At 47.0% G+C, this 26,122-nt stretch overlaps 1 protein-coding gene across 1 annotated transcript; it reads left to right on the top strand.

Annotated features, from left to right (window-relative positions):
• Positions 1–628: 628 nt before the first annotated feature.
• On the top strand, positions 629–26,122 carry LOC132387473 (NACHT, LRR and PYD domains-containing protein 3-like; the record flags this gene model as incomplete). Its single annotated transcript, XM_059959842.1, is given in 9 exon segments — positions 629–734; positions 832–897; positions 8,420–8,586; positions 9,502–9,712; positions 17,311–19,075; positions 20,374–20,460; positions 25,382–25,559; positions 25,562–25,875; positions 26,038–26,122. Coding segments are annotated over 9 exon segments (2,979 nt in total), but the record flags the coding sequence as incomplete, so codon positions are not given.

Genomic DNA, 26,122 nt, shown 5'->3' with positions numbered 1-26,122 from the left:
AGTTGCATGCCATCTTGGGCCATGACTCCCATCCACTCCATAATGTACTGGTTAGGCACAGGAGTACATTCAGCCAGAGACTCATTCCACCGAGATGTAACACTGATCGTCATAGGAAGTCATTCCTACCTGCGGCCATCAAACTTTACAACTCCTCCCTCGGAGTGTCAGACACCCTGAGCCAATAGGCTGGTCGTGGACTTATTTCCACAGCGTGATTAACATATTATTATTTAATTATTTAATGATTTATTTTGCTATATTTCTACACTATTCCTGGTTGGTGCGGCTGTAACGAACCCCAATTTCCTTCGGGATCAATAAAGTATGTCTGTCTGCCAAAACCTCCTGCTGAGGGTCGTTAAAGCCTTATTCAGGCACAATATTGACTTGCAATTTCATTCAGTTACGCTTCTCTCTGAATGACAAAGACCAGATCTTTAGAGGGAGGATGAAGTAGTGAAGTAGCTGAAGTAGCATTGACTGTGCCTGTTCAGAAAGCAACCGAGCCATATTCTCCATGTCTTTTCGTGTACAACAAAATAAATTCACTGCTTCCCTTTTATAGAAAGTCACTGAACTGAGGGGAAACCGGATAGAGAGTTTCAGACTATTCCTCAGTTTGGTGATGGGCAAAGACTCGCAGACCCGGAGGGTGATGTGGGAATCCATTGTGAAAATGCGGACTGAGTTACAGAAGTTGGACAAAATACTCAAGGATATACAAGAGCTCGGTATGTTAAAGATGCGCATTGAACACAGAGTGACATTGAATTATAAAAATTTTAGATTATAAACTCTGTTTTCATGAAAGCCTTTTGATTTAAACAGGCCCCGACCCACAGGAATACATGAACATCTCCCAGGGGTTATCTCAGATACCCACTCAACTGACAGGTGAGTGATGAAATGCATAATTCAAATGGCATCTCAAATCTTAGACTGAGGCTTGGCAGAACCTGAGAATCGATTTTTTTCATCATAATCGTGAGCTGATTTCTGGATGCATATTACAATTGAAAGAATGTCCTGAAAATGCTACAGTGTATTTTAACATAGAACATAGAATAGTACAGCACATTACAGGCCCATCGGCCCACAATTTTGTGCCGACCCTCAAACCCTGCCTCACATATAACCCCCCACCGTAAATTCCTCCATATACCTGTCTCTTAAACTTCTCTAGTGTGTCTGCCTCCACCACTGACTCAGGCAGTGCATTCCACATAGCAATCAGTCTCTGAGTGAAAACCCTTCCTCTAATATCCCACTTGAACTTCCCTCCCCTTACCTTAAAGCCATGTCCTCTTGTACTGAGCAGTGGTGACCTGGGGAAGAGACACTGGTTGTTCACTCTGTCTATTCTTCTTAATATCTTGTACACCTCTATCATGTCTCCTCTCATCCTCCTTCTCTCCAAAGAGAAACGCCCTAGCTCCCTTCATCTCTGATCATAACCCATACTCTCTAAACCAGACAACATCCTGGTAAATCTCCTCTGTACCCTTTGCAATGGTTGAACATCCTTCCTGCAGTGAGGCGACCAGAACAGTACACAGTACTCCAAGTGTGGCCTAACTGGAGTTTTATTGAGCTGCATCATTACATCGCATCTTTTAAACTATTTATCCCATAAATGAAAGCTAACACACCATAAGCTTTCCTAACTACTCTATCTACCTGTGAGGCAACTTTCAGGGATCTGTGGACGTGTACCCACTGATCCCTCTGCTCCTCCACACTACCAAGTATCCTGCTATTTACTTTGCACTTTGTCTTGGAGTTTGTCCTTCCAAAGTGTACCACCTCACACTTCTCCAGTTTGAACCCCATCTGCCACTTCTCAGCCCACTTCTGTATCCTATCAATGTCTCTCTGCAATCTTCGACAATCTTTAACACTATCTGCAACACCGCCAACCTTTCTGCAAACTTGCCAACCCACACTTCTACTCCCACATCCAGGTAGTTAATAAAAATGACAAGAAGTAGAGGCCCCAGAACAGATCCTTGTGGGACCCCACTAGTCACAAGCCCCCAATCTGAATGTACTCCCTCCACCACAACACTCCGCCTTCTGCAGGCAAGCCAATTCTGAATCCACCTGGCCAAACATCCCTGGATCCCATCCCTTCAGACTTTCTGAATAAGACTACCGTGTGAAACCTTGTCAAATGCTTTACTAAAATCCGTGTAGAATATATCCACTGCACAACCCTCATCTATATGCCTGCTCACCTCCTCAAAGAACTCTATCAGGCTTGTTAGGCACGATCTGCCTTTCACAAAACCATGCTGACTGTCCCTGATCAGACCATGATTCTCTACATGCCCATAGATCCTATCAATAAGAATCTTTTCCAACAGATTTCCCATCACAGACGTAAGGCTCACTGATCTATAATTACCTGGACTATCCCTACTAACTTTTTTGAACAAGGGGACAACATTCGCTTCCCTCCAATCTTCCGGTACCATTCCTGTGGACAACGAGGACCTAAAGATCCTAGCCAGAGGCTCGGCAATCTCTTCCCTCGCCTCGTGGAGCAGCCTGGGTAATATTCCATCAGGCCCCGGGGACTTACCCGTCCTAATGTGTTTTAACAACTCCAGCACCTCCTCTCCCTTAATATCACCATGCTCCAGAACATCAACCTCAGTCATATTGTCCTCACCGTCATCAAGTTCCCTCCCATTGCTGAATACCGAAGAGAAGTATTCATTGAGGTCCTCGCTTGCTTCCACAGCCTCCAGGCACATCTACCCGCTTTTACCTCCAATCGGTCCTACCTTTACTCCTGTCATCCTTTTGTTCTTCACATAATTGAGGAATGCCTTGGGGTTTTCCTTTACCCTACTCGCCAAGGCCTTCCCATGCCCCCTTCTTGCTCTTCTCAGCCCCTTCTTAATCTCCTTTCTTGCTACCCTATATTCCTCAATAGACCCATCTTACCCTTGCTTCCTAAACCTCATGTACGCTGCCTTCTTCCACCTGACTAGATTTTCTACCTCACTTGTCACCCATGGTTCCTTTACCTTGCCATTCTTCCTCACCGGGACAAATTTATCCCTAACATCCTGCAAGTGATCCCTAAACATCGACCACATTTCCCTGCAAAAACATCATCCCAATTCACACCCACAAATTCTACACTTATAGCCTCATAATTTGCCCTTCCCGAATTAAAAAAAAATCCTGTCTTCTCTGTTTCTATTCTTTTCCATGATAATGCAAAAGGCCAGGGAGCGGTGATCTCTGTCCCCCAGATGCTTACCCACTGACAGATCTGTGACCTGACCCGGTTCGTTACCTAATACGAGATATAGTAAGGCATTCCCCCTAGTCAGCCGGTCAACGTACTGTGAAAGGAATCCATCCTGTACACACTTAATAAACTCTGCCCCATCTAAACCCTTGGAACTAATCAAGAGCCAATCAATATTATGGAAGTTAAAGTCACCCATGATAACAATCCTGTTAATTTTGCGGCTTTCCAAAAGTTGCCTCCCAATCTGCTCCTCGGTATCTCTGCTGCGACCAGGGGGCAAATTGAATACACCCCAGTAGAGTAACTGCTCCCTTCTTGTTCCTGACTTCCACACATACCGACTCAGAAGAGGATCCTGCTACATTACCCACCCTTTCTGCAGCTGTAATAGTATGCTGCCTGACTAGTAATGCCCACCCCTCTTTCCCACCCCCGCATCCTTTTTAAAGCACTGAAATCCAGGAATTTTGAGAATCCTTTCCTGCCCTGTTGCCAGCCAAGACTCTGTAATGGACACTACATCATAATTCCATGTATGTATCCAAGCTCTCAGTTCATCACCTTTGTTCCTGATGCTTCTTGCATTGAAGTACACACACTTTAGCCCTTCTACCTTACTACCTTTACACCCTTTACACTGCTTTTCTTTCATCGAAGCCTCTCTATATGTTACATCTGGCTTTACTCCATGCACTTCTTTAACTACTCTATCGTTCCGGGTCCCATCCCCCTTGCAAATTAATTTAACCACTCCCCGAACCATGCTAGCAAACCTACCTGCAAGGATATTGCTCCACCTCGAGTTCAGGTGCAACCCATCCAATCTGTATAGGTCCCACATTCCCCAGAAGAGATCCCAATGTTCCAAAAATCTAAAACCCTGTCCCCGGCACCAACTCCTCAGCCACGCATTCAACTGCCATCTCCTCCAATTCTTACCATCACTATCACGTAGTACTGGCAGCAATCCTGAGAACGCCACCCTTGCATTCCTGTTCTTTAGCCTTCTGCCTAGTTCCCAAAACTCACACTTCAGAACATCATTCCTCTTCCTGCCTATGTCATTGGTAACAACATGTATCATGACCTCTGATTGCTTTCTCTCTCGTACCAGGATGTCATGCACCCGGTCAGAGACATCCTGGATCCTGGCACCCGGGAGGCAACAAACTGTGCGCGTGTCGTTCTCACGTCCAGAAAATCTCCTGTCTGCTCCCCTGACTGTAGAGTCTCCAATGATGACATCTCTCCTCTTCACCGTCCCATCCTTCTTCACCACAGAATCAGACTCAGTGCCCGACGCCCTGCCACCGTGGCTCACTCCTGGTCGGGTCATCCACACCAGCAGCATCCAGGACGGTAAACTTATTATTCAGGGGAATGGCTACATTCTGTAGACTGCACTACCTGCGTACTCTGATTCGCTTTCCCCCTCGGACTGTCATCCAACGACCTGTTTCCGGCAGCCCAGCTGTGACTACCACCCTGTAGCTATGACTGCCTCATTTTCCTTTATGAGTCAAAGGTCATCCAGCTGCTGCTCCAGATTCCTCACACGTTCTTCCAGATCGCCCAGTTGGATTTTCCACGAATTCATCTGTTGATCCTGCACACAAACAAGAGGAAATCTGAACAACAGACTCACACAATGCTGGAGGAACTCAGCAGAATAGGAAGCATTTGTGGTTGATTCCTGATGAAGGGTCTCGGCATGAAACGCTGGCTACGCTTTTCTCACGGATGCTGCCTGACCTGCTGAGTTCTTCCAGCGTTGTGTTCGTATCCTTTGAGCCACAGCATCTGCAGTTGTGTATTTGTGTTTAGCATTTGTGGACACAAGTACAGTCGATGTTTTTGGACGACTATCGATAGAAACATAAAAAACCCTACAGCAAATTAAAGTCCCTTCGGACCACAAATCTCTGCTGAACATAGCGTGACTTTAGAGATTATCCCGTATTACACACAGTCCTCTATTTTTATAGGATTCCTGTACCTATCCAGAAGCCTCTTAAAAGACCCTATCGTATCCGCCTCCACCAACATTGCCGGCAGCCCATTCCACACGCTCACCACACCTGATTTACACCTGATATCTCCTTTGTACCTACTTCCTAGCACCTTAATACTGCGCCCTTTCGTGGTAGCCAATTCAGCCCTGGTTGGGGGGGGGGGCGGTTGGAAATAATCAGAACTATCCACAGGATCCTCGTATGATAACCCTTTCATTCCTGGAATCAGCTCATCACCCTGTACACCTCTATCAGGTCACCTCTCGTCCTCCGTCTCACCAAAGAGAAAAGGCCGAGTTCACTCAATCTATTCTTATAACGCACGCTCCACAATCCAGGCATTTACACTTGTAAATATCCTCAGAATTCCTTGGAAGGTTTCCACACCCTTCCTCTAGTGAGGCGATAAGAACTGAGTACAGTACTCCAAGTGGTGTCTGACAAGTTTTCTATTAAGCTAAATTATTACCTCTCAGCTTCTGAACTCAATTCGATGAATCTGAAGGTTAATGCGCCGTTTGCCTTCTTAACCACAGATTCAACCTGCACAGCTGCTTGGATGCCTGCAATGACCCCTTGGATCCCATGCCTCCTTACTTTCTCAGTCAGCCTTGCAAGGAGTACCTTATCAAATGCCTTGCTGAAATCCTTATACACTACATCTGTAGATCTACCTTCATCAATGTGTTTGGTTTCATCCACAAATAATTCAATCAGGCTCGTTAAGCCTGCCTTTGACAAAGCCATGTTGAATATTGCTTATCATATTATGCCTCACCAAATGTTCATAGATCCTGCCTCAGGATTTTTTCCGTCAAGTAAGACTCAACGGTCTGTAATTTCCTCAGCTATCTCTCCTCCCTTTTTTTAAATAAGGGAATTACATCCGCAACCTTACATTCCTCCGGATCCTCTCCCATTCCCATTGATGATGAAGAGATCATCGCCAGAGGCTCAACAGTCTCCTCCCTTGCCTCCCACAGTAGCTTGGGGTCATCCCGTCCGATCCCGGGGACTTAACCAACTTGGTGCTTGCTATAAGCTCCAGCACTTCCTTGTTCTTCATGTCTGTATGCTAAGCGTTTCAGTCAGCTGCAAGTGATCCCTACAATCGCCAAAATTCTCTTTCGCAGTGAATACTAAAGCAAAGTATTCATTAAGTACCTCTGCTATCTCCTCCGGTACAGTGATGAGAGGAATAGATGTCCCATTGGTCTGCGGAAATGCTTCAACCCACACTGCTGAAATAGTTGTCCATTACTCACCATAGCGCCGCCAGTGGTAGGAGGAGCAAATAGGTAGGCGCTGTCTGCTCAACCTGCCTTTATTTTTTGTTGACACAACACTCCAGGTCCAAGGCACAAGACTGGTTCATAACAGGGAATTGCCGGCAATATAGCGAGGGTACCTCGGAGAATCCCGGCACTGTGTACAATCCATGGAGAAAGCTGAAATGGGTATTGTGTGAGTGTGGATGGATGGGCGCAGCTCGATCCAGCTGTGTCAGTGGGTGGTTCCAAATTATTTGGAGGTGCTTTCCTCAGCTTATAAACAAAACAATGTTCTCCTTTACACCACAATTAATGTCTGACTGTCGTGGTCTATTCCATGAGGTCTGCATTCCGGATCACGGTCCGGTCCATCAATCCTTATTCCAGCTTTTCCGTTTTTCACGTGTTCTGTTGGAGTGTCTCAATAGAGGCACATGATTCTCATTCTGGGCTGGATACATAAGTAGGTCCTGGGTGCAGTGTGGGACTGTTCCCTTCCCTTCCTTCTGAAGCTGTATCCTGCCCAGGAGTACCGCATCCTGCCCGAGTAAAGGCTCTGTGTTCCCATACTCCCAACACCGAGGCTCTGTGTTTCCACTCTCCCAAGACCTAGTCAAGGCATCCTGTCCATGCGTCTTGTCCTGTCCTGTAGACATACCACGACCTGTAGCCACGTATGGTCCTAGCCTCGACCAGTGTTCCTGTCCCAATTCAAAACCCAGGTTCCTAGTTCCAACCAAGACTCAGATTCCGGGTCCTTGTCCAGGCTCTGTTGCGAAGTTCCGTGTTCCCAGTCCAGGCCACTTGTTCCTAGTCCACGCCCGCGTCCTGTGCCTCTAGTTCATGTCCTACCACAGGCCCTGAATCCTAGTCTCCTCTCGGGCCTGTGTCGATGTCCAGCATCATTTCCTCCCCACTTCCCTTGTTTCTTGACACAACTAGTCCTTTTCCTAGTACCACAGTGTCTGTGTCTTGCATTTGGGTCCACCACCAACGCCCCCCGAGCGATACTGACCCTCTTGTTAATTTATTTTGCTACAGAGCAGCAGAATCTGATCACACCTGATCGGGCGGGCAGGGGAGGAGGTCTAGTAACATCAACATCGGGAAAGGTCACGGGAAAGTCTGCGATTTTTTAAATATTGCCTTGGCTCTGTGTCTGAGTTTAATGCAATATCGGCGATGTTCAAAATATATGTGAGGGGACTGATCAGAGAGATGAAAGCGAGAATTGACATCTGTGGGAGAAGCACCGTCACACGTGGAAGCGATGCAATTACTGTCTGCTTTTTGCTTCTGTCACAAACTGAGATGTACGTTAAAGCAGAGAGGTGTTCCAAACACAAGCTATTCTGCAGATGCTGAAAGTTTTGAGCAACAAAAGGATACACGAAGTACTAGCGGAATCCAGCAGGTCAGGCAGCATCCATGGAGGGGAACAAACAGTTAATGGTTCAGATCAGGACCACAAGGAATAGAAAGTAATGTGGCAATATCTAGAATTTCTGTCCCGTCATTTCGAGTCCGATAAAGGTCCTTGGCCAGAAACGTTGATTGTTTATTCCCCTCCTTAGATGCAACCTGACCTTCAGCATTTTGTGAGAAATCCCAGAGATTTGCCGAGGAAAGGGTTGGCCTGGCAGGCAGACAGTAACCCAGAGCAAAGCGGTGGTGATGGGCAATACCAGGAGAGTGATGGTGATGGGTTACTATATTCTCAGCAATAAGCAGAGTCATTTCAAGTCTTTAATAAACGGAAGGGTATGTGCATTTCGTACTGTGTTAGGTGATCTTTAGGTTCCAGAGAGAAAGTTGCTGCCCAATATGAGGTCAGTATTTTATTTAATTATCTCCATTTTCCTTCACAGGTCCGAGCTCAGAGATCACCGAGCTCCTGGCAAGCTGTGACGATTCCCAGCTGCTGCGGTTGACGGATATCTACCGGGACAGGCTGGAGCAGGCGATGGAAGGAGGGGTGCATAGAGTGAGCCTGGCGTTAACGGCCAAAAATCAGTTCAACGGAGAGGAACATCGGGTGAGTGGGAGGGAGAATGGGTTTGAATTTTCACACTTCACAGGACTGATTGGTGTTGGAACTCTGCCTCATTGGATATTAAATTAGATACAAGAACAACTGGGATATAAGTACTGTACATACAATCTCGAACATGTGAATCTGAACCAGTGAGAGAAAGAGGTGAAAAGACCCCGCGGACTGGTGGGAGGCTGCTCTATGTTCAGAGTGAGTTGAGCAAGTTACTGTTGTGTGGGTTTACAGTTTTAAATGGAAATATGACAAGAAGTTTCAGTCGTGGAAGAATGTACAGAGTGACGGCAGGATGTCAGTGAGAACTGGGGCATCAACTGCGGGTGCCACAGGAACTCGAGTGTGTTCTTTTCTGGGTGAAGGTGATTCCGTTACAATCCGTAACTGCGAACAGCGTGGATCGAGGAATACTGCCATGTTGTAATGTGTAATCACTGAATAAACCTGCACTGGAAAAGGCAAAAGAAAGGCATCAGGTGTCAGCCGATAATCCTCTGTCATGTTGGACACTGGCGGACTGAGGAGATGAATCATCTTTCCTGTAACTTCCCAGAGACTGTTCACGCTGATACAAAACCCTCCTGACTTCTTTCTTCATCTGTGATCATTATTTGCTGATTTCTGTTTTACACAGTCAGATCTGGTGAGGAATTATTAATGGATTTGGAGCCACGTCAATGAAGCGGTCACAGACCAGCCAGGATCTCATTGATTGGTGGACCAGGTTCAGGGTGAATGTCCCTCCGTGTGCTCTGCACTCAGAATGTACAGTCCATGTCCAGACTGGATCAGCACCCGTTCGTGTGACTGCTCAATGTGATCCCGTTACAGAGCACATCATTTACTTCTCATTCTCTGTGTGAATCTGTCAGTCCCCAATATGTTCACTGTTACTCTTCACAGAAAATCTCTGATCTCGCTGATAAGGGAGAGCAGGCGGACAGTTCTGAACTCCTCCTGAGCCTGGTGATGGAGAAAGGCTCCCGCGCCCCGAGGGTGATGTGGGAAACCTTTGTGAAAATGCGGAATTGTGTCCCCAAGTTGGACAAGATACTAAAAGAAATTGAGAAGCATGGTAAGATAATAACAAATACTAAATTAATTTTGGAATCAAGTATTACATAATTATAATTTGACACATTTCAATTTCTCAAATTGTATAAATCCGAACAGGTTGTTTTCCGGTCCATCAACCCGCACTGGAGATTCCCAGGGAACTGAAAGGTAAGTGAAGATACCGCTGTTTCCATCAAAGGCTGATGTTTTGTCGGGCCATGTCGTTATTGATCCATGGCGATTTGATCAGGTAAATGTTCCACCGTGACACAGTGCACAGTGAGACACATGGAAAAATGTTTGCTGGAGTGAGAGTTTTCACAGGACAGTAGAAGGAACAACTCAGAGGGCTGGAGCGTTTGTTGAAAGGGATCACTCCTCTCTGGGTCCCGCAACTACAGATCCCTCCACCGGGGTCAGAATGGAGAAGAGGGTCATCTGAGGAGCGAAAATATGGGAAATGTCAATCCCCGGTACAGCCCTCATCCTAAATTACTTTTCTAAATACCTCAGGTCATCATTTTTAGAACTGGGAGTGCATTGAAGTTCTCATCACAGAATAACAATGACAGCAGCCATTTAATGAGAAAAGCAGATGACACTACAACTAGTCTGTTTAATCCCAGAGCAGCATATGAACCCCACTCTCTTCACATCTGCAACGACTTAGTACAAACACTGCTAAAGTTATCCAGATCAATATCCCACTCAATAATCCTGGGAATTCCATCAGGAGACAGTATTAGTGAGGGTGAGGTCGGAGACAAAATCCTCAGCTCAGTACACAGAAGCTGAAATTGATGTGATGTGTGATGGACTCTGTGGAAGGGTGAGAAATGGGAATTAGGACAGAGAAACCGAGAGCTGCGAGCTTGCGGCAAAAAGGTGGCAGGGACTGAACATATCTACAAATAATATTGCAATTTATGAAATTGCAATATTATTAAATTACTGAAAGAAAACATGCAGGTACAGCAGGCAGTGAAAAAAAGCTAATGGTATGTTGTTATGTTGCCTTTTACAACAAAGGGAGTTGAGTATAGGAGCAAAAACGTCCTTCTGCAATTGTACAGGGCCCTGGTGAGACCACACCTGGAGTATTGTGTTCAGTTTTGGTCTCCAAATTTGAGAAAGGACTTTCTTGCTGTTGAGGGAGTGCAGCATAGGTTCACGGGATTAATTCCCTAGATAGAGGGACTGTCATATGTTGAAAGATTGGAGCGACTGGGCTTGTATACGCTGGAATTTAGAAGGATGAGAGGGGATCAGATTGAAACAACTAAGATTATTAAGGAATTGGACATGTTAAAGGCGGGAAACATGTTTCCGATGTTGGGGGAGTCCAGAACCAGAGGCTACAGTTTAGAAATAAGGGGTAGACCATTTAGAATGGAGTTCAAGAAAAAACTTTTTCACCCAGAGAGTTGGGGATCTATGGAAAGTTCTGCCTCAGAAGGCAGTGCTGGCCAATTCTCTGGATGTTTACAAGAAAAAGTTAAATAGAGCTCTTAAAAATAGCGGAGTCAAGGGATATGGGGAGAAGGCAGGAACAGGGTACTGATGACTCTGATAACAGTTTTTTGATGACACTGCTATAGTTTTATGCATCAGCACGGGAGATGAGGCAGAATGCAGGGCTATGGTGGGGAAACTTTGTCACATGGTGTGAGCAGAATCATCAGCAGCTTAATGTGAAAGAGCTGCTGGTGGACCTGAGGAGGGCTAAGGCACCAGTGACCACTGTTTCCATCCAAGGGGTCAATGTGGACATTGTGGAGGTTTCCAAATACCTGGGGACACGAATGGACAATAAACTGGAATGGTTAAAGAACACTGATGCTGTCCACAGGAAGGGTCAGAGCCGTTTCAATTTCCTGAGCAGACTGAGGTCCTTTAACATCTGCTGGACGATCTGAGGATGTTCTACGAGGCTGTGGTGGCCAGTTCTGTCATGTTTGCTGTTGTGTGCTGGGGCAGCAGGCTGAGGGTAGCAAACTACAACAGAATCAACAAACTCATTCGTAAGGCCAGTGATGTTGTGGGGGTGGAACTGGACTCTCTGACGGTGATGTCTGAAAATAGGATGCTGTCCAAGTTGCGTGCCATCTTGGACAATGTCTCCAATCCACTCCATAATGTACTGGTTAGGCACAGGTGTACATTCAGCCAGCAACTCATTCCAACGAGATTTAACACTGAACATCACAGGAAATCATTTCTGTCTGTGGCCATCAAACTTTACAACTCCTCCCTCGGAGTGTCAGACACCCTGAGCCAATAGGCTGGTCCTGGACTTACTTCCACTTGGCATAATGTACTTATTATTATTTAATTATTTATGGTTTTCTATTGCTATATTTCTACACCATTCTTGGTAGGTACGACTGTAACGAAACCCAATTTCCCTCAGGATCAATTAAGTATATCTGTCTATCTGCCTGAATGTGGATGATCAGCCATGATCATATTGAATGGAGGTGCTGGCCCAAGAGGCCGAATAGCCAACTCCTGCACCTATTGTGGATAAGAAACTCACTACATCGGTAAGCACATTGTGTCGGTGCAAATGGAGCCCGGGGCAGTGCATGGGCTCAAAAGATTGTAAGGCTTCATCATCGCAGACTGAGTTGGATTACTCAACTGCACATTTAACAGAGCAGTGAGACCCCAGACTCCCCTGGCAGGATCCCCACACACTGTGAGATCCCAGGCACACCTGAATCCCTACACAACCCTGACAGAGTCCCGACACATTGTCAGACCCCACACAGCCTTGAAAGGGTCCTAACAAACTGTGAGACACCACACACGATCGGCAGGGTTCTGACACAATGTGAGACACCTCTGTCAGGGTCTCGACACACTGTCACACCCCATACTCCCCAGCAGGGTCCTGAGGAACTGGGAGACCCCACACAAAACTGGCGGTGTCCTGACACACTGTGAGACACCACACACCACTGACAGGGTATTGCCACGCTAATAGACCCCGCACACACCTGGCCGTGCACGAAACACTGTGAGAATCCGTACACCCCTGACAGATTCCTGATCCCTTGAGAGACCCCATTCACCACTGGAAGGGTCCACACAATCTGTGAGACCCAACTCACCCCCAGCACGGTCCTGACACACTGTGAGAACCCACACACTCTTGACAGGGTTGTGACACACTGTAAGATCCCACACACCTCTGACAGGTCCTGACACACAGTGTGTCCACATACAACCGTGACAGACTCCAGACACACTGTGATACCCCACACACCCCTGTTAGCGAACTTATACTTTGAAACCCCACACAGCACTTTTATAGTCCTAAAACACTGTGCGACCCTAAAACCCCTCGCAGAGTCCTGACACACTTTAAGACCCCACACTCTCCTGGCAGGGTCCTGACATACTGCGAGATCCCACATATCTCTATGAGGGTCTTGACGCACTCTGAATCCCACACAAACCTGATAGGGTACTGACACGCTGTGAGAACTCACACACCCCTGTTAGTGTCTTGACCCAATGTGAGATCCAACACAACCCTTTTAGGGAACTAACGCACCGGGAGACCATACACACTCCCGGCATGTTCGTGACACACTGTGAGACCACACACACCCCTTACAGGGTCCTGGTACCTTGCAAGACCCCATTCTCCTCTGGCTGGGCCTGCACACTGTGAGACCCCAGACACCCCTGGCAGGGTCCTGACACACTGTCAGACCCCACTCACCACTGTTATGGTCTTGTCACAATGTGAGATCTCACACAAACCTGTTAGGGACTGTACACACCGGTAGAACACACACAACCACGACAGGTTCCTGACACACTGTGAGATCCCAGGCACACCTGAAAGGGTCCTGATACCTTGCAAGACCCGATTCACCCCTGGCCGGGTCTACACACACTGTGAAACCCCACTCAACCCTGGCAGGGTCCCGACACACTATGAGACCCCGCACACCCCTGACAGGGTCCTAACACACTGAGAGACCCCACACATCCGTGCCAGGGTCCCCACACATTGTGAATACCACACAACCATAATAGAGTCCTGAAACACTGTGCGACCCCACACACACCTGACAGGGTCATGATACCTTGCGTGACCCCACACACCCCTGACATGGTCCCGACAAACTTTGAGAACCCCCACGCCTCTGACAAGTTCCTGGCACACTGTGAGGCACCATGCACTCATGTTAGGATGCTGACATATTGAGAGATCCCACTCACTCCTGGCATGGTCCTGACACAAAGTGAGACCCCACACAAACCTTCTAGGGACCTGACACACCGGGAGACCATACACACTCCCGATATGTTCCTGACGCACTGTGCTACATAACACACCCCTTATAGAGTCCTGATACCTTGCGAGACCCCATTCTCCACTGGCTGTGCCCGCACACACTGTGAGACCCCACACATCCCAGACAGGTTCCCGACAACCCGTGACCGCAAACACCCCTGGGAGTGTCCTGACACACTATGAAAGCACACACTCCGCACTGGGTCCCGACTCACTGAGAGATCTCACATAACCTTGACAGCTTCCTGACCACTGTGAGAACCCACACACCCCTGTTAGACTGTTGACAGACTGTGAGACCCCACACACCCCTGTTTGGGTGTTGACACACAGTGAGACTCCACACAAACCCGAAAAGATTCTGACAAAACAGGTGAGACCCTACAAAACCCGGGCAGGGTCCTCACACACTGTAAGATCCTGCACCTGAGATAGGTCAGGTGACGGATTTATGTGTTGGAGAGCACTTCGTGTCTAGTGATCACAATACCATTAATTTCAATATTATTATGGAAAAGGGTAGGACTGGACCCAGGCTTGAGACTTTTGATTGGAGAAAGGCTAACTTTGAGGAGATGTGAAAAGGTTTAGAAGGAGTGGATTGTGACAATTTGTTTTATGGGAAGGATGTAATAGAGAAATGGATGTCATTTAAGGGTGAAATTTTGAGGGTACAGAATCTTCATGTTCCTGTTAGGTTGAAAGGAAAGGTTAAAAGTTTGAGAGAGCTATGGTTTTCAAAGGGATATTGGAAACTTGGTTAGGAAAAAGAGAGAGATCTACAATAAATATAGGCAGCATGGAGTAAATGAGATGCTCGAGGAATAAAAAGAATATAAGAAGACTCTTAAGAAAGAGATTAGAAAAGCTAAAAGAAGATACGAGGTTGCTTTGGCAAATAAGATGAAAATAAATCCGAAGGGTTTCTACAGTTATATTAATAACAAAAGTATAGTGAGGGATAAAATTGGTCCCTGTGAGAATTGGAGTGGACAGCTATGTATGGAGCCGAAAGAGATGGGGGAGATTTTGAACTATTTATTTTCTTCGGTGTTCACTAAGGAGATGGATATTGAATTCTGTAATGTAAGGGAAACAACAAGGGAAGTTATGGAAACTATAACGATTAAAGAGGAGATAGTGCTGCCACTTTTAAGGAATATAGAAGTGGATAAATCTCTGGGTCTTGACAGGATATTCCTGGGACCTTGAGGGAAGTTGGTGCAGAAATAGCAGGGGCTCTGGCTGAAAAATTCCAAATGTCATTAGAAACGGGGATGGTGCCAGAGGATTGGCGTGTTGCTCATGTTGTTCCATTGTTTTAAAAGGGTTCTAAGAGTAAACCTAGCAATTATAGGCCTGTCAATCTGACGTCAGTGGTGGCTAAATTAATGTAACATATTCTTGAGATGGTATGTATAATTATATGGATAGACAGGGTCTGATTAGGAACAGTCAGCTTGTATCTGTGCGTGGAAGGGTATGTTTGACAAATCTTACTGAATTTTCTGAAGAGGTTACGAGGAAAGCTGACGAGGGTAAATCGCTGGACGTTGTCTATATGGACTTCAGTAAGTCCTTTGACAAGCTTCCACAAGGAAGATGAGTTAGGAAGGTTCAATCATTAGGTATTGATATTGAAGTATTAAAATGGATTCAACAGTGGCTAGATGGGAGACACCAGAGAGTAGTAGTGGATAACTGTTTGTCAGGTTGGTGGCGGGTGACTAGTGGTGTCCCTCAGGGATCTGTATTGGGTCCAATTTTGTTTTTCATATACATTAATAATCTGGATGATATCGTAGTAAATTGGATTAGTAAGTATTCAGATGATACTAAGGTTGGTGGCGTTATGGATAATGAAACAGGTTTTCAAAGCTTGCAGAGAGATTTAGGCCAGTTAGAAGAGTAGGCTGAACGACGGCAGATGGTTATAATACTGATAAGTGTGAGGTGCTACATTTTGGTAGCAATAATCAAAATAGGACATATCTGGTAAATGATCGGGCATTGAAGAATGCAGTAGAACAAAATGATGTAGGAATAAGGGTGCATAGTTCCCTGAAGGTGGAATCTCACGTGGACAGGATGGTGAAGAAAGCTTTTGGTATGCTGGCCTATATCAATCAGAGCATTGAGTATAGGAGTTGGGATGTAATATTAAAATTGTACAAGACATTGATAAGGCCGAATTTGGAGTATTGTGTGCAGTTCTGGTCACCGAGTTATAGGAAAGACGTCAACAAAATAGAGAGGGACAGAGGAGATTTACTAGATTGTTACCTGGGTTCCAGCACCTAAGTTACAGGGAAAGGTTGAACAAGTTAGGCCTTTATTCTTTGGAGCATAGAAGGTTGAGTGGGGACTTGATAGAAGTATTTAAAATAATGAGGGAGATATATCGAGTTGACGTGGACAGGCTTTTTCCATTGAGAGTAGGGGAGATTCATGCAAGAGTTCATGATTTGAGAGTTAGGGGGCAAACGTTTAAGGGTAACACGAGCGGGGTATTTATTTACTCAGAGAGTGGTAGCTGTGTGGAATGAGCTTCCGGTAGAAGTGCTGGAGGCAGGTTCGGTATTTTCATTTAAAGTAAAATTGGATAGGTATATGGACAGGAAATGAATGGAGGGTTATGGGCTGAGTGCAGGTCGGTGGGACTAGGGGAGAGTAAACGTTCGGCACGGATTAGAAGGGCCGAGATGGCCTGTTTCCGTGCTGTAATTGTTATGTAGTTATACGCACCTGACAGGGTCCCCACATATTGTGAGACCCCGCACACCCCTAAGAGGGACCTGTCAGGATGTGAGAACTGAGGCACCCGTGGCAGAGTCCATACATAGAGTGAGACCCAACACACCCCTGACAGCATTCGAACACACAAACCAGCCACCCACAGTGCACGTGCTGATGCGTAAAGTTACTTCTTTGTATTTTAAATCAGTGACGGTCGGAAGGGAGGGGGAGCTATGACTCCCCTAACTGTTCCTTTGACAGAATGCCTATCACCCTCTTCTCTGTCTCCATACGCCACATCAACACTGGGGATTAAAAGTTTCTTCCTGAGGAAAAAATGACAGCTGTGACAGATGTGGCAGATTGTCCGTTACGGGACAGTTGGGGTTCAGTAAACTACCAGGGAAATACTCACCTTCACAGCACAACTAATGTGGAAATGTGATGATCTGGTGTTTATCTGGACCAGGTCTCTCTGTCCAGTCAGGGGTCTGTTAACCGAATTTACTTTACTGTATGAATATCCATTGATGAATCCAAGTAATGCAACAGCTTTGAGCTAACTCTTGGTGCTTAAATACTGAGTTCTGAGCTGAGGCATCTAACAGTTTGTCCACTGTCTGTTCTGATGGAAGATGTTCAACAGAAACACAAGGAGACTCTGCGGGCACAAACTGAAACACTGAGAGTGAACACGATCCTGATGAGGGAGAAAGTGAAGGTTTTCCAGCTGGTTGATCGATACGCTGAGCTCACGGTCATTTCTACTGTTCGAGATCGGAGACTGGTGGAGCATGAGCTGCTGGCAAGAGGCAGAGACCACGAGGAGTGGAGAGAAAAACATCTCCGCGGAGAGCTCGAGAAAATCCAGACGGATCAATTGTTCCAGAGCAGCTTTTCCCGGATTAAATCCAAATCTGGGAGTTCGGCAGCACTGGCTGGAGTTCCAGGGATCGGGAAAACAACATTGGTACAAAAGATTGTTTATGACTGGGCCATGGGGAAAATATACCAACAATTCCAGTTTGTCTTCAGTTTCAAATTCCGGGATTTAAACCATATTACCTGCAGAATAAACCTGAAAGAACTGATTCTAGATCAGTATCCCTTCTTTGGTAATATCCTGAAAGAGGTCTGGAAGAACCCACAGGGATTGCTGTTTATATTCGATGGTTTGGATGAATTCAAAGACAAAATTGATTTTTCTGACAGTCGGGGACACACAGAACCTCCATCCACATGCACAGATCCTGAATTCAAGTGCAAGGTGTCTGACATTGTGTACAGTTTAATCCAGCACAAGCTGCTCCCAGGGTGTTCAGTGCTGGTGACCACCCGTCCCACTGAGTTACATTCATTGGAAAAGGCTGAGATCAGTGTCTGGGCTGAAATCCTGGGATTTGTTGGTGAGGAACGGAAGGAATATTTCATCAGGCATTTTGAAGATCAGACGGTGGCGGCAGCTGTTTTCAAACACGTGAAGGAGAACGAGATCCTGTACACCATGAGCTACAACCCCTCCTACTGTTGGATCCTCGCTCTGGCACTAGGCCCGTTCTTCACACAAAGAGTCAGAGACCCACAGCGAGTTCCCAAGACCATTACCCAACTGTACTCCTACTATATTTACAACATCCTGAAAAACCACGGCCGTGAGATTGAGAAACCCCGTGATGTGTTACTCAGGGTTGGTCAGATGGCCTTCAGAGGAGTGTCCGAGAAGAAGATTGTATTTACAGATGGAGATTTGATCAAGTACAATCTGCAGCCTTCCCAGTTCCTGTCCGGGTTCCTGATGGAGCTTTTGGAGAGAGAAGATTCTGCCCGGTGTGTGGTGTACACATTCCCACACCTCACCATCCAAGAGTTTGTAGCTGCAGTCGCACAATTCCTGAATCCACATCCCGGAGATTTCCTGAAATTCCTCACTGAAGCCCACAGCACAACAGATGGGCGATTTGAGGTATTTCTCCGTTTTGTTGCTGGTCTTTCCAACCCAATGACAGCTCGGGGTCTGGAGGAATTTCTGGGTCCATTTCCTCATCAAACAACCTGCCGGGTGATTGACTGGGTTAAGGAGGAGGTTAAATGTCAGAGTAGAAACACGAGGAGTGAAGCTGGTAAAAGCAGCCTCCTGAACACATTGCACTACCTGTTTGAGTCTCAGAATCGTGGACTGGCACAGGCCACACTGGGATCTGTGGAAACACTTTCTTTCAGTGGAATGACATTGACCCCGATAGACTGCGCGGTCCTGTCGCATGTCATCGGACTCTGTGATACAATTAAACACCTCAACCTGGAGAACTGCCACATTCAGTGTGAAGGAATCGAGCGGCTGGGACCCGGACTGCACAAGTGCCTGGAGTTGAGGTAACTTGATTTATTTCTCACTCTGAACTGTGAAACTGTTCCATTGTGTTGTTTCAATGTAAGGGATTTGGGTTAAACTGTAGTAAATCAGATTGTGAAGAATTTTGACAAATGCCAGGGGATCGGTCAGTAATTCTCCAAGAATGGGAGGGTTCTGTGGTTCCTTGTGAAGGGATGTTGGAGACCTCATCAGATCAGTGAACAACGGCCATTGGTTTAATGGTAGTAAATCACAGGAATAGCCGTGTTTCTCGCTGCCTGTGGCATGTCCATTGACAATGTTCCTTCTCACTGTTACTGACACCCAGACCGACACTGACTGTAGCAGGTGGGTCAGAGATTCACACCCCCTTCCCGGTGAGGGACAAGAGACCGTCAGCAGACTGTCCCAGTGAGAAGGAAAGAAATGCCATTGTGAGATTGTTCTCTCCTGCCCTTCCCCGTGTGTTACTATCACCATCGGTTCACCTGTGTGTCTGTGCACACTTCCAGATACCCAGACCACATGGCGGCATCTTCTGATCTGACCTATCTCACACCTTTTTCTGGATAATCGCATCTTGTTGGATTATCTTTTATCTTTCTCTCTCCCCTGCCTCCTGTTGGATATCCCTTCCCCATACCCTTTTTCCTGTCGGTTCTCTCTTCCCCATTTTCTTTTCCCTCTGGGATCTCTCTACCCCATCCCCCTCCTCCTGTTGGATCCCTCTTCCCCATCCCCCAATTTCCTGTGGGATCTCTCTTCTCCATCTCTCTTCCTCCTGTGGGATCTCTCTTCTCCATTTCTCTTCCTCTTTTGGGATCTCTCTTCCTCATCCCCCTTCCTCCCTTTTAGATCCCCCTCCTTCCTCCTGTGGGAACCCTCTTCCTTCCTCTTCTGGGATCTCTATTCTTCAATCACCATCCTCCTGCAGGCTTTGTCGTCCAATACCTTTTGTTCAGGTGCTTTCGCTTCGACCATCTCCCATCGACAATTCCCTACAAAGCATCATCAACGTGAGACTTTTCTCCACCCTTCAACCCTGATCCTTCCGCATCTGTCACGTCGGGAACACCTTTCTAACCATTGGTAAATGAGACGGAATATGTGGAGTTTACAGGGTCACACCGACAGACTGAATTACTGACATTCGGTGAATACCCTGGAGCTGGTCAGTGAGGTACATTGACAATGATGGGAACGCCGATCAGTGATTTACTGAAGAGTTTAATGGTTCCTGAAATATCCGAGTGATAGAAATTCCCTCAGACCCGCGGTTTCAATCACTTTGTTCATCAATTTGTCTGTTTCTATATAGCCTCAGGGGTAATGACCTCAGAGATTCAGGAGCGAAACTGGTGTCTGCGGGTCTGAGGCACCCGGAATGTAAAATACAGAAACTGGGGTAAGTACCAGACTGTGGGAGATTGTGTTTACAGTCACTGGGTGTCTGACACTGAACATTAATGTGATAAGTAGAAACATAGGAAATAATCAGTACAATACAGTCCCTTCGACCCACAAAGCTGCGATGAACCTTAGAAATACCTGGGCTTTACCCAAAGCCCTCTATTTTTCTGAGCCCAATGTAGCCATCCAGGAGTCTCTTAAAAGACCCTATCGTTTCCGTCTCCACCACCGCCACCGGCAGCCCATTCCACGAACTCACCACTCTCGACATAAAAAGGCAAACATCTCCTCTGTACCTACTTCCAAGCACCCTAAAAATATGGCGTCTCCTGCCAGCCATTTCAGCCCTAAGAAAATGCCTCTGACTATCCACATGATCAATGCCTCTCCTTAACTTATACACCTCTATCAGGTCACCTCTCATCCTCCGTCGCTCCAAGGAGAAAAGGCTGAGTTTTCTCAATCTATTCTCATAAGGCATGCTCCCCAATCCAGGAAAAATCCTTCTGAATCTCCTCCTCACCCTTTCTGTGGTTTCGAAGTCCTTCCTATAGTGAGGCGACCAGAACTGAGCACAATACTCCAAGTGGGATCTGACCAGGGTCCTATAGTGCTGCAACATTACCTCTCGGATCCGAAGTTCAATTCCACGATTGATGAAGGCCACGACACCGTATGCCTTCACAACCACAGAGTCTCCGTAGCAGCTTTGGGTGTCCTATGCACTAGGACCCCAAGATCCCTCTGATCCCCCAAACTCTCAGGAGTCTTACCATTAATAGTATATTCTACTATCATATGCGAACTGCCAAAATGAACCACTTCACACTTATCTGGGTTCAACTCCATCTGCCACTTCTCAGCCCAGTTTTATATTCTGTCAATGCCATGCTGTAACGACTGACAGCCTTCCACACTATCCACAACACCTTCAACCGTTGAATCATCAGCAAATTTAGTAACACTACCCTCCACTTCCTCATCCATGTCATTTATAAAAATCCCAGGACAGATCCCTGAGGCACACCACTGGTCACCGACCTCCATGCAGAATATGACCCGTCTACAACCACTCTTTGCCTCCTGTGGGCAAGCCAATTCTGTATCCACAAGGCAACGTCCGTTTGGATCCCATGACTCCTTACTTTCTCAATAAGCCTTGCATGGTGTAGCTTATAACTTACAGCTGTACCATTATCAATGTGTTTCGTCATATCTTCAAAAAATTCAATCTGACTCGTAAGGCACGACATGCCTTTGACAACGCCATGTTGACTATTCCTAATCATATTTTGCTCTCTCCAAATGTTCTTAAATCCTGCCTCTCAGGGTCTTCTCCATCAACTTACAAACCACTGAGGTAAGACTCACTGTTCTATAATTTCCTGGGCTATCCCTACACCCTTTCTTGAATAAGGGAACAACGTCCGCAAACCTCCAATCCTCCGGAACCTCTCCAATCCACATTGATGATGAAAAGATCATCGCCAGAGGCTCCGCAATTTCCTCCCTCACTTCCCACAGTAGCCTGGGGTACATCCCGTCATGTCCTGGTGACTTATCCAACTTGATGCTTTCCAAAAGCTCCAGCACAACCTCTTTCTTAATATCTACACTCTCAAGCTTTTCAGTCCAATGCAAGTCATTCCTGCAATCGCCAAGATCCTTTTCCATCATGAATATTGAAACAAATCATTCATTAAATACCTTGGCTATTTCCTCCAGTTCCATACGCACTTTTCCATTGTCACACTTGACTGATCCTTTTCTCTGCAACCTATCCTTTTGCACTTCACATACTTGTAGAATGCCTTGGGGTTTTCCTTAATCCTCTCTGCCAAGGACTTCTCATGGCCTCTTCTAGCTCTCCTAATTGCATTTTAAGCTCCTTCCTGCTAGCCTTATCATCTTCCAGATTCATATCTTCCAGATATATGCTTCCAAGTTTCCGCCTGATACCCTCATAATTCCCCTTACACCAATGAAAGGTTTCCCTTACTTGCCTTTGCCTATCCCTCTCCAAAGTTATGGAAAAAAAGATAGAATTGTGATCACTATCCCCAAAACACTCTCCCACTGAGAGACCTGACACCAGACCAGGTTCATTTCCCATTACTCAATCAAGTACAGTCCCTCTTCTTGTAGGGTTATCTACATATTGAATCAAGAAACCTTCCTTAACACACCTAACAAACTCGACCCATCTAAACCCCTCACTCTAGGGAGATGCCAATCGATATTTGGGAAATTAAAATCTCCCACCTCACCAACCCTGCTATTATTACTCTTTTCCAGAACGTTTCTCTATCTGCTCATGAATGTCCCTGTTACTATTGGATGGTTTATAAAAAAACACCCGTTAGTGTTATTGACCCCTTCCTTTTCTTGACTTCCACCCACATATACTCTGTAGACAACCCCTACATGACTTCCTCCTTTTCTGCAGCCGTGACGCTATCTCTGATCAACAGTGCCATGCCCCCACCTTTTTTGACTCCCTCCCTCTCCGTTCTGGAACATCTGAAGCCTGGTACCTGTAGTCGCCATTCCTGCCCTGCAGCATCCACTATAATGGTCCGATCCGGAGCCCGGGTCTTGATCTGGTCCGCGGACTCTGGACTCCGGGTCTTGTAGCCGTCCCTCCTTTCACCGTTGAGCCAATTAGACACACCTCTGGATCATCGTGGCTTGTTTGGTCTCAAGGAGGTGCATCTGATGCCCATCGGCTGGGCATCAGATATATAAGGGGCTCTGGGACTGTCTAGATGGGGGGTCGTCATGTTTGTCTTGTTCCCCTGCTTTTCTTGTACGCGCTCGTCCCGCTGTTCCGTCCGCTTCGCCTTGCTCGCACTGGTTGTCTAATTAATCCTATTTCGACCTCGTCGTCCTGTTTGTGCTGGTCGCCCTATTTACCCTGTTCTGACCTGTTCATCATGATTCCCTGCTTGCGCTGTTCACCCGGTTTCGTTCTGTTCATCCTGTTCGCCCCGGCTTGGAGTACCCACCTCTAATCAACTAGTTGTGTGAGTCAGTCTCGGAGTCACCGTGGACCTAGTCCCCTTCCTATCCCTTGCCTCCGTCGGGCAAGCCAGGCCAGATTTCTGTTGCCCGGCGGAGGACTCTGCCTCTTTCCTACCCCTCTCTTCCGACGGGTTGTGCCCCAATTCCCTGCCTGGGAGGCCGGGCCCTGCCCAGGAGTTATGCGGCCCGCCCAGGGGGCTATCCTCCCAGCATTCCTTGTCCCATAGACTCATCCTCTAGCCTAGCAAAGATCCTGCCTCGCCATGAACTCCGGGATCCTACCTCGTCGTGAACTCGGGGATCCTCCCGCATCTCCCTGAACTCGGGGATCCTCCTCCCTTGCCTGAACTAGCTCTGAACGCCAGAATCACCTTTGAATGCCACGTCCCTCACGCTCGCCACGGTCTTGTTCTATCGTTCAGTTGTTCCTGTCCCCTTGTGACATCCAAGTCTCTGTAATGACCACAACGTCATATCTCCAACTGCTGATCCACACTCTCTCATCCGCTCTATTCATGATACTCTTTGCATTAAAATAGACACATCTCAATCCATCGGTCTGAGCGCCTCCCTTCTCTATCGCCCGTGTATCCTTCCTTTTGCACTATCTCCAAACTTTCTCTATTTGTGAGACAAACTCCCTTTCCTCCGTCACTTCAGTTCAGTTCCCACCCCCGAACAATTCTAGTTTAAACTCCCCGGAATAGGTTTAGCAAACCTCCCCACCAGGATACTGGTCCCTCTGGGATTCAAGTGCAACCCGTCCTTTTTGTACAGATCACAACTGCCCCAGAAGTGGTCCCAATGATCCAGAAATCTGAATCCCTACGCCCTGCACCAATCCCTCAGCCACGCATTTATCTTCACCTCATTCTTTTCCTGTTCTCGTGTCGCGTGGCACAGGCAGTAATCCCATGATCACTAGCTTTGAGGTCCTGCTTCTCAACTTACATCCTAACTCCCTGTAGTCTTTTTTCAGGACCTCTTCTCTTTTCCTACCTACGTCGTTGGTCAAATATGTACCATGACCTCTGACTGTTCTTCTTCCTACTTCAGGATATCGTGGACCTGAGCAGAAACATACCGGACCCTGGCACCGGGGGGCGGGCGGGGGGGGGGGGGGTGGCAAACTACCATCCAAGTTTATTTCCTGCGTCCATAGAATTGCCTGTCGGGCCCCTAACTATAGAGTTCCCAAACACTTCTGCTATCCTCGTCCTTTCCCTACCCATCTAAGCCGCAGTGGCAGACTCTATGCCAGAGGCATGTACACTGTTGCTTCCTCCAGGTAGGCCACCCCCCCTCCAGCTGTACTCGAACAGGAGTACTTATCGTTAAGGGGTATAGCCACTGGGGTACTCTCTAGTACCTGCTTCTTGCCCTTCCCTCTCCTGACGGTTACCCACTTCAGTCTCCTCTGGCCCCGGTGTGACCACCTGCCTATATCTCCTCTCTATCACTTCCTCGCTCTCCCTGACCAGACGAAGGTTATCGAGCTGCATCTCCAGTTCCCTAAGGAGCTGCAGCTCGACACACCGGGTGCAGATGTTGCCGTCCAGGAGGCTGGGAGTCTCCAGGATCTCCCATATCTGACACCGAGCACAGAAAACAAGCCTCACACACATACTCTCTGTCTGTATTGTAAACAGATAACCTACCTCGCCTCGACCCTTTATCGCCGAAGCCCCGTTGAGCCAAAGCTTTCCTACTCTGTCTCCCGCTCCTCTGACGCTCACTCTGTAAATCTGTCTTCCTTTTAAACTCTTCTCACTGTTCTCACTGGCCGACTTGCGCAGTTGTGCTGAAGTAAAAATCAGTAATCAGTAAAAACACTGGGGATTTGTACCGCCTCCTGTCTTTCTGTGTCCTTCACCCTCACCCTCTCTCATCTCCAGGCTGAGGGATGTCGGTCTCACAGATTCTGGTGCCGTGGACCTGGCCTCCGCTCTCAGTATAAACCCATCACTGACGGAGGTGTACCTGAGTGATAATAAACTGGGAGATTCAGGAGTGAAACTGTTGTCTGTGTCTTTGAGGAATGCGGAGTGTAAAATACAGAAACTGGAGTAAGTACCAGACTGTGGGAGATTGTGTTTACAGTTTCTGGGTGTCTTACACCGAACACTAATGTGATCAGTAATTGTATTACTGATAAACAGTGGGGATTTGTACCGTCTCCTGTCTCTCTGTGTCCTTCACCCTCACTCTCTCTCATCTCCAGGCTGTGGGATGTCGGTCTCACAGATTCTGGTGCCGAGGATCTCGTCTCCGCTCTCAGTACAAACCCATCACTGACGAGGCTGAACCTGGGATTAAACTCACTGACAGACCGATCCGTCCCTGCTCTCCGCCGCCTCATACTGACCCTCCCGAATCTGAAGTGGATCAGGTGGGTGTTTGTGTTAATGGTCAATGTGATAAAATATCAGCGAATCCGGGGGTTTTCGGGTGATATTTGTCTGTGAGTGTTGTTGAAACATTTACCCTGGTCCTGTTACTGACACTGTTGTGTAATCTGTTTATTTCATCTTTATTCTTCCATTTGTTTCAGGCTGGCGGGGAATCGGTTCAGTCGGACCGGGAGGAAGGAACTGGGATCTCTGCAGGAACCCAGACCCGGACTGACAGTGACCTGT

The sequence above is a fragment of the Hypanus sabinus genome, unplaced genomic scaffold (genome assembly GCF_030144855.1).
Source record: "Hypanus sabinus isolate sHypSab1 unplaced genomic scaffold, sHypSab1.hap1 scaffold_190, whole genome shotgun sequence".
NCBI classification, from domain to species: Eukaryota; Metazoa; Chordata; class Chondrichthyes; order Myliobatiformes; family Dasyatidae; genus Hypanus; species Hypanus sabinus.
The sequence above is the reverse complement of the archived record's forward strand: the minus strand, read 5'-3'. Positions and strand labels throughout refer to the sequence as shown.